This window comes from Cervus canadensis, chromosome 29 (assembly GCF_019320065.1).
Source record: "Cervus canadensis isolate Bull #8, Minnesota chromosome 29, ASM1932006v1, whole genome shotgun sequence".
NCBI lineage: Eukaryota > Metazoa > Chordata > Mammalia > Artiodactyla > Cervidae > Cervus > Cervus canadensis.
Genome location: NC_057414.1, coordinates 25560009 through 25570055, shown reverse-complemented (window position 1 = coordinate 25570055; position 10047 = coordinate 25560009). Strand labels below are relative to the sequence as shown.

The window sequence follows — 10047 nt, the reverse complement described above, 5'->3', positions numbered from 1 at the left end:
GAAAGTTAGGGGACAGTACTGAAGTTACAGTTTTCTGGTAAGCAAAGTTTCCAAAACCATAGACCAATGGCAGTTCAGATTTTGCATGGACTACTGGTTGTGCTTAGAATTATAGAGACAAACTAAAATTATGAATACTGAAAGGCAATAGAGCTAGTCACCGCTTCACAGACACCCCTGGCTACCTTCTTCACATTCTCTTTTATCTACAGCTTCAAATCCCAGTCAAGGCTTGTTTTCAGGTTGAAGACCAATAGGCAGACTTTGTGGGTGAAACAGCACATTGATACCTATGATTCAGTCATTAGGAGACAAAGGTCCTGAGGTCTCACCCAGAGGTCTTTTTCCTCTACACAATTTCTTTTCATTTCAGAGGTCATAGAGTACCACTAGAAGCCATATGGTTGAAACCTTCCCATTTTTCTACAATCCCTAGACCATCAAATGAGGGCTTATCTGATGCAGGCATTTGAGAGGTTAATCATATAATCACGTCAGCCAGGTTGAGGAAGGGCTAGGGTAAGGGAGAAGGGAACAGGAGAGGATTAGGAGGAGAGGAAGACAAAGAGTGAGGGACAGAAGGCCTAGGTTTTTTATTGCTAAATGGGAGCAGTAGGATATCCTATTATCCCTCCTGAGTAGGGTAATTTATTAGTTATGTGACCTGGAGCAATTCACTTCATATCTTCAAATCTTAGCTTCTTCATCTGTAGTAAAAGGGAACAGAGATAATATCTGTGCAAATTACTCTCACAAGCAATGTGGAGTCAGCTCTATCACTTTTCAGGAATTAGGGCCACCTGCTGTAGCACCTTCCTCAGAGAATATTTCACTTCCTTATTTCTCAAGCTGTAGATCAAGGAGGTAAGCATGGGGGTGACAATGTTATTCAGGACCTGAACAGTTGCATTAAGCCAGGGGTTAGGGGTGGGCTGCAGGTAGATGAGAACCACTGGCATAAAGGAGAGGAGGATGGCAGTGAGGTGGGCGCTGCAGGTGGAGAAGGCACGCCGTTGGCCTTCGGTCGATCGGATTTGAAGAATGGAGTAAACGATGCAGCTGTAGGAAGTGAGGATGAGAAGGAAGCAGCTGAGGGGCATGAGACCCACACTGATGAACCCCAGGGCGGGGGTGTCTGCACAAGCCCACTTCAGCATCCCTGGGATATTGCAGAAGAAATAGTCCACCTCATTGGGGCCACAGTAGGGCAACTGGAATGTGAGCGTAGTTGGAAAGGTGGCCCGAATACATCCAAAAAACGAGGTGCCCATGGCCAGGATGGCACACACTCTGTGACTCATGATTATTGTGTAGCGCAGAGAGTAACATATGGCAACAAAGTGATCATAGGCCATTACCGTGTACAAGAAACACTTGGTACAACTCAGGAAGTGGTAGAAGAAGCTGGGACATGCAGCCTGTGTAGGAGATGGCTCGGCTGTTCCCTGAGAGGTAGAAGAGCATCTTGGGGGAACTCACAGAGGGAAAAATATGTCACACACAGACAGTTTACACAGGAAGAAGTACATGGGAGTGTGCAGCCGAGCGGAGGAGACAATCGCCAGTAGGATGAGCAGGTTCCCCATAAGGGTGAAGATGTAGAAGGACAGAAACAGGACAAAGAGCATGGTCTCTAGGTCCTCTGTGTGCGGGATGCCCAGCAGAATAAACTCAGTCACCAGTGAGGTGTTCCTCATCTGTGTTAGAATGTTGGACTTCAACATAGAACACAGGTCTCCAAACTGTCAGCACTGATGTCAAACTGAGAGGCTATTTAATAAAGGATAAGCAATTATTTAATTATCACCTTATGTGTCCTTCTAGCAAGTGTAATTTAAAAAACATCATTAATAAACTAAGTATTTTTAAAGGAAGATTATAAATGTGTAAAGTGACTTTAAATCATTCCATATGAAAATGCTTTAGTTAAAATAATAGCTTTTGACTAAATATTTGCAAGTGTTATGCTAATTTCTTTTATTTTTAAATTTAAGTCTTAGAAACAACTTTATTAAATGAAAGAAGACATAAAAAGCATGGGGAGTTTTTAGTAACCTGATCATGTAGCTAGCAAATAACTGATCTGAGATTAAAACTCAGGTCTGATTGCAGTTAAACTTCTAACATCTCTGCTGTGAAAGCTCCCAGGAAATTTTACTTTGAGAAGCAGAGACCTGATGCTCATATTCAAATAATCGAAGAGATGCTATGTTGATGTGTTGTATGCTTATCCATGGTGAATAACGTGAAAAAAAGTGGAACTAGTTAAAATTTAGATTTTGTTTCAGTATAGGAAAAAATTAATGGCTGAGTTGCCTTGTTAAGTGTTGTGTTCTCATCATGATAAGGGTTTGATTATTTGTAGGATGAATGATATTCTTTCAAATATGAAGAACTTGCATTCCCAATTTAAATGCTATTTTTTCCTACCTGCACCCTTAATGTCCTCTGAAGTTCTTTGCCTTTATTACATTGTTCATTTTCTCAAATATATCTGAAGAGGCACACATTTAACAAACGATTCTCCTGGTGAACAGATGGCTTTGATTTAAATATGATAAATCTATCTACCTCTATAACAATAAGAATTATGAATATAGGTATAAAAGTTACAATAATAACCTAATACCATTCTTAATGTATCTTAATAAAAGATAGACACGTGCCATGGGGAAGGTCAGAATACCACTGAGCAAGAGTCCCTTTAATTGGCGGAAACTCATTGGGATGCTTTTGTGTTTGGTTTGTAGTTTTTTTTTTTTTTAAAGGAAGTAAGAATCTGTTGTGTGTGTATATATATATATAGTTGATTCATATTGTTATATAGTAGAAATTAACACAACGTGCTTGTAAAGTAATTATGCTCCAATTCTTTTAAAGTATAAAAATTAATTAACTTAAAAAGAGACAAAACCTGAGTTATGTTAATAGAAATATGTCCAGGCACTGCTGAATGCTTCATGTACATTAACACCTTTAGTCCTTACCACAATTCTCTGAGATAGGTAGGGTTAATTCCTGTTTACATTAGGAAACTGAGGCACAAAGAGTTAAGAAAATTGACCAAGTTCCTACAGCTGTTAGATGGTAAAGTTGGATCTCCCACAAAGAACAGTAGGAACATCTGCTGAGTTATTGGGCTTCCCTGATAGCTCAGTTGGTAAAGAATCCACCTGCAATGCAGGAAACCCTAGTTCGATTCCTGGGTTGGGAAGATCCCCTGGAGAAGGGATAGGCTACCCACTCCAGTATTCTTGAGCTTTCCTTGTGGCTCAGCTGGTAAAGAATCTGCCTGCAGTGTGGGAGACCTGGGTTCAATCCCTGGGTTGGGAAGATCTCCTGGAGAAGGAAATGGCAACCCACTCCAGTACTCTTGCCTGGAAAATCCCATGGACAGAAGAGCCTGGTAGGCTACAGTCCATGGGGTCACAAAGAGTCTGGCACAACTGAGAGACTTCACTTTCACTTTCATAGCTACAGAGAAATTTCATTTCTTGAGGACAATCCCCAAGGGGATATCTCGGATTATGGTGCAGCATCAATGAAAATTTGCATTATTAAGAAATATCAGCCTATGTCTTTATTTCACTTCTATTTATGTGTTCCAATATTCTGTAAATTTTACAGATATTTCCCCCACTTAACTGGCCTGAAATAGTCTCACTCATAGAAATAAATTCTACCTCTAATTGGGAGTTGATTTTTACTTTTGCAAGTCTTCCTGTTTACATGAACACAAAAGCATTTATTTAAAGTATGTATTCACATATTATTTGTTTTGTAAGTGCATGGGTGGGTGGTAGAAATTGGTCAAGAAAATCAAAAGAGGAAAAAGTCAAGCATGGCTCAAAGACTGATGAACTGAATGTGAATCAGAAGGGAAGGATACTTTTTCATATGATTCATACATGTGAAAGGTTATACATATGAAAGAAATATCTGAGTTTGGAAAGGAAGAACTAGGGTTCACTCTAGGTATTGTGGATGATGCAATAGATTTGTATGTTATCCTCTCCAGGGTAAGAGCTGAAACTCTGAATGAGCATACTGCAGAATTAATACCAACTAAAGCCATAGTTCTTCTTCCCTTGGCTTATAGACTTCAAGCATTCCTGAAAAGCAAAAAGAATATGGGCTGATCTGTCTAAATCATCATAAGTGATGATATTTTCTTATGATTCTAACCAACATCATGAGAACTGTTGAGTGTAGTGTTTCTTGCACAATTCAGAAAAGGAAACTTTCACAAACATTTAAGTATAAAACTTTATTAATTATTATAATACTTATCTTCCCTAAATGTCTCTCATTTTGTCATTGTAGGAACTCATTTATAATAAATGTTTAATTTCATCATCAAAAGAGGCTGCAGGGGCAAATGTTTGTATTTGCCCTTTTTAAGCCATCTTCTTTCCACATTTCATAAACTATAACATCTCAAATGTTATACAACATTTCCAACAATTCCTGAGACACCATTGGTTCATAATAACTTGCCTTAGTGTGCCGATGAAACAGTGTAGCATCTATTATAAATCTTATTATTTTCACATACCCACTAGGCACAATAAAGTTATTTTCAAGAATCTATAGATCTGTCTTCTAGATCTATACAGAGTACATTTTGTGTAGATCTTCTTCATATTCTCTTACATGTTTTGAAGATCACAGAAGTTATATTATGTAATAAAATGTTTAAGGATGGGTATGACTGACCTAACAAACCCTTCTTAGAATATGAGAAAGCTGAAGGAGGAAGACCTGCTCATCAATGCATTTCAGTCCAAATGTGTCAGAATATGAACTTTCATCTGGTTCTGATTAAATCTCTGAAGACTTTTCCCAGTAGTTTTGAATACAGGTAACAAGGAAAGTATAGAAATTAATGTTTCTGGTTCTCACATTCTAACAGACTTGATTGAATCAATAATGATTTATGAATTATGAATACGAGCATTTAAACACCCTAAATCCAGCATCAGGAAATAAATTTTCACAAATACTTTATACTAATTAACTTCCTTCATGTATTAAAATGACCTTCAAAATCCACTTGTAAATCAACTCTCTCTCATCAGCATAAATAACTGCTTGTGAAAAAGCAATTGAAGCTATTATTAAGTCAAACAGAATGATAAATTTGATGCTCCTCTTTTGGGGTTTCACCAATGCAGGAGCCACAGGAGATGTGCATTGGATCTCTAGATCTGGAAGATCCCCTGGAGTAAGAAATGGCACCCCGCTTCAGTATTCTCACCTGAAAAATTCCATGGGCACAGGAGCTTGGTAGGCTACAGTCCATGGGGCTTCAAAGAGTTGGACATGACTGAGCAACTGAGCAAGCACACACATGCAAACACACACACACACACACACACACACACACACACACACACACACACACACACACATCCAGTGACAGTATCTTCAATTGTAACCCTGAGTTGCCTGGCTTAGCAACCCATTGACTTGATAATGGTAAGCCTGACATGCCCAGAATATAAAGTAAGTATTCACATATTATTTCTTTTATAAGTGTATGGGTGGGTGGTAGAAACTGGTCAAGAAAAGCAAAGAGGAAAAAGTCAAGCATGGTTCTTTGAACCCTGATACCTCAAAGATGTTGAATTGAATGTGACTCAGAAGGGAAGAGTATTTTTCTTATGATTTGTAAATATGAAAGGTCATACATATGGAAGAATTATCTGAGTTTGGAAAGGAAGATCGAGGGTTCACTCTAGGTATTGTGGCTGATGTGCCTTCTGGTATAGTGCCAGAATTATGCAATAGATTCACACTTGTTTTCTAGAGTCCAGTCACACATCAGAAACAAGGAAAACTCTAGGATTCTTTAAGTATCACCTAACATTAGCAAAAAACAATATTGTAAAAAGACTAAAAGAGAATGCGTGATACTCTAAGCTGGATAATGAATTATAGTAGGTCAGGTGGTTTTCATTTATCATAAAAAAGTGCCGCTTAAGAAAGGAAAATATGAAACCTGGAAATTACTGTTTATCCATCTATCTACATATATATTAGATGTAAAAATAAAAGTGTATACACTTATCTAAAACCATCTTTTATTTTCTTAACACTGTCTTTGAAAAGCAAAATATTTTAATTTTGATGAAATCTGCACTATCAATTTCTTATGAGTTATGTTTTTGGGATCATATCTAGAAATTTTTTCCAAGCCCAAGGTTGGTTGCCAACACAACTTAATGACTTGAGAAATCAGATATTCACAAGTTAGGATTTGGGAAAGATACTTTTCCAGATTAGATGTGCAAAAGTTAGAGATTACAATCATTATACTTATAGCAGTTTTGCTGTTTTTTTTTTTTTTCAGACAGAAGAAAGAACATTAGTGATAACTGCTAGAAGATATTTTGTTGACAGGAGATTTTTATCAATTGTAGACAAGAACAGAGGGAGGGACGGTGTAGATTGCTTTAGTGGGCCCATGTATCCAGATCATCCTATTTCCTTTAATCTGTATCTCAGTGATGTTTATGAGAGAAAAATTCAGAGACAAATGGCATCACAGGCCATATGAATGTGAAATAATGTCAATAGAATGCCACTAAATGCATGAATATATGTTAATAAATATATATATTGACATGTGGGCTAAAATTAAATATCAACTTGCACAATAAAATAGCTAGTTACATAGACTAAAAATTCATTCTCATATTATTTCTGATCAGAAGACTATTCTTCTCTCTAGCATTTTCTTCAGGGCAACATTGACATCCTTGTTCCGTAGACTATAAATCAGGGGGTTCAGCATGGGTACAACAATAGTGTAAAACACAGAGGACACTTTCCCTTCGTCCATGGAACTGACGGATGATGGCTGCAGATACATGAATGCTGCAGACCCATAGAAAACAGCAACAGCTGAGATGTGGGAGCTGCAGGTGCTGAAGGCTTTAGATCTGCCCAGCATGGAAGGAATGTGGAGGACGCTGGAAATAATGAAGATGTAGGAGCTGACAATGATCAGGCTGGGCGCAAAGATGTTAAGTGCACTAAAACATAGAACCAGTAATTCGTTGACGTAGGTGCTAGAGCAAGAGAGCTTTAGGAGTGACAGAAGATCACAGAAATAATGGTTGATCACATCTAATTTGCAGAAATGAACCCTAAGTGTGCAGCCTGTGTGAGAGAATGCGAATATCAGTCCTATCATATACACTCCCCAAATGAGGGAGAAACAGGCCTGATGTGACATGATAATATTATAGAGCAAGGGGCTACAGATGGCAACATAGCGGTCATATGCCATTGCAGCCAACATGTAACACTCAGAGATAGCAAAAAGGAGGAAGAAGTAAAGCTGAGTTATGCATTCAGGGTAGGAGATGATGCTCTTCTCTGCCACAAAGTTCACCAGCATTCTGGGGGTAATGACAGTGGACTGACAGAGGTCAATGAAAGACAAGCTGCTTAGGAAATAGTACATGGGGGTGTGCAGGTGAGAACTGAGCCCGATCAATATGATCATGCCCAGGTTCCCCACCACTGTGACCACATAGATTCCTAGGAAAAGGAGGAAAAGGGGCAGCTGGAGTTGTGGTTGTTCTGTGAGCCCAACAAGGATGAATTGAGTCACTGATGAGTGATTTCCAGGGTCCATTTTCTTCTCGGAAGGTTCTAAGTTTAAAAAACAGAAAATGAGTGTATGTGTGTATGTGAGTGTGTGTGTGTATGGGTGTGAGAGGCAGAGAATAATTCTGCAGAGATCATTCTTTATCCATCATCAGAGGACACACATAATGAAGGGAATTCTCCAACATATCATGCTACTGTAGGATAAACAATCATTCTGGTTGAACTAGAATAGAAATTATAAACTTCAAGAACTTTATAAACAAGATATTTCATAAAGTAAGAGAAATAACAATTTATGTATTTTTAAAGTCAGTCAAAAGAAATGTTTCTAGTATTATTTCTGAGTATTCATCTTTTCTCCAAGTTTCTATGTTTATATATTAATATTATCAATGTCGAATGGCATAGAACTTTCCTTTCATTTATAGTAAGTAATAGTAGTGTATGCTTTCTATAATTAATGAGAGGATTCACAAGTCTTTGAAAAGTAGTTATATTAGCTGGGGCTGTCTTTAATAACATTTCAACTGAAAATATCTGATGACCAGGATCATTTCACCTGAGATCTAATGCTTTAATGTCTCAGCTTCCTTCTCCCTGGAATTTGACTCCAGAGGGCAGAAATGCGACTGCTTGGCAGACATCATGTTTATACCTCAATAGGTTTTCCCACACCAGGAACCATTTCTTATTCTAATTAGGATAATCTTAGGGGTGAGAGTATAATGGCCTAAATACAAGCCACGTGCTCCACCACTGTGACCAGGGCATCAGTGTACTAAGATTGATCTATGCAAAGCACTAAGTGTTAGGTATGCCAACATTTTAAAAATATAATCATGTATTTTGCACATGCTCGCAAAAGAATTCAAAGATGGTAGAGATGTGGATGAGTAAAGTCCATGCAAAGTAAAATAAGTAATTTTAGTGTCAATTCAATGCTAGTCACCAGTGATATGTTTTTTTAAAGACCAGTGTACCTTTGGTTTAGATTTGCAAAGGAAATGAGTAGTTTCTAGAAAATAGAAATTCATATTCTTAACACTCAAGCAATATTTGAACTATTGTGTTCAGTTTGAAGTAAAATACTGTGTGTGATAAAGGAAAAGCTGCACAGTTTCACAAATATGATCTAGAAATATGGTATTTTAAGATAGCTAAAGCAACCAAGGATATTTTTCTCCAGCAAAGCAAAAATTCTTGTGACACAGGGCAGTTATCTGAACATTCATTATATGGCAGTGAAGGTACTGAACTTATTTTATATGTTCAAGAGATTGAGTAAACTTAACTGCTTCAAATTATGGAAAGAAATATTTGGTTTTACAACAAGGACAAATATCCCTATCATCAGATACATCCCGAGCTAACAATCATAAAAATTTGAGCACAGACTGAGTAACAGTCTACATAGCAGATATTCTTTAAGGACACACCTAATGGGTAGTTGGATTTAATGTACTTCTATTACCTTCATTCTCATGGATCCTGAATATGTTAGACAGTAGGAGATTGAATCCTCAGCTAAACCCCATTCTTGCTGAGTGGTCTAGAGATAACATGTCTACTCTCCAACTCTCTGAAAAACAGAAGCACTAAAATCTACCTTCTGTGTAAATTCAGGTAGATGATTCCTATGAGATGCTTAGCATGGTCCATACATTTGGAAACACCTTAATACTGTCAATGTTATTTTAATGTTGATCTATTGATTTTCTTTCCATTATATCTTTTGGTTCAGTGGCATTTTCATTTCTGCTATGATGGCTGGAGTACGTCAAGGCTGCATATTGTCACCCTGCTTATTTAACTTATATGCAGAGTACATCATGAGAATCGCTGGGCTGGAGGAAGCACAAGATGGAATCAAGATTGCTGGGAGAAATATCAATAACTTTAGATATGCCAATGACACCACCCTTATGACAGAAAGATAAGAAGAACTAAAGAGCCTCTTGATGAAAGTGAAAGAGGAGAGTGAAAAATCTGGCTTAAAACTCAACATTCAGAAAACTAAGATCATGGCATCTGGTCCCCTCACTTCGTGGAAAATAGATGGATAAACAGTGGAAAGAGTGACAGATTCTATTTTCTTGGACTCCAAAATCATTGCAGATGGTGACTTCAGCCATGAAATTAAGAGACGTTTGCTCCTTGGAAGGAAAGTTATGACCAACCTAGACAGCATATTAAAAAGCAGAGGCATTACTTTGCCAACAAAGGTTGGTCTAGTCAAAACTATGGTTTTTCCAGCAGTCATATACGGGTGTGAGGGTTGGACTATAAAGAAAGCTGAGCACTGAAGAATTGATGCTTTTGAACTGTGATGTTGAAAAAGACTCTTGAGAGTCCCTTGGACTGCAAGGAGACTTGCATCCAACCAGCCCATCCTAAAGGAAGTCAGTCCTGATTATTCATTGGAAGGAC

At 37.8% G+C, this 10047-nt stretch overlaps 1 protein-coding gene and 1 pseudogene across 1 annotated transcript; both read right to left on the bottom strand.

The window, feature by feature from the left end:
* Positions 1 to 776: 776 nt before the first annotated feature.
* LOC122431294 lies at positions 777 to 1697 on the bottom strand (annotated as a pseudogene).
* Positions 1698 to 6709: 5012 nt separating this feature from the next.
* Positions 6710 to 9488, bottom strand: LOC122430708 (olfactory receptor 8G1-like). Its single transcript, XM_043451543.1, has 2 exons — positions 9447 to 9488; positions 6710 to 7648 (listed from the first exon to the last, which is right to left on the bottom strand). Exon 2 carries the CDS (start codon positions 7643 to 7645, stop codon positions 6710 to 6712), a length of 936 nt encoding a protein of 311 aa, XP_043307478.1. The 5' UTR covers positions 7646 to 7648; positions 9447 to 9488.
* Positions 9489 to 10047: the final 559 nt, after the last annotated feature.

What these genes read in the sequence shown, in the direction of transcription:
- LOC122430708 (XM_043451543.1), bottom strand. Translation starts at nt 7,645, where the DNA reads ATGGACCCTGGAAATCACTCATCAGTGACTCAATTCATCCTTGTTGGG.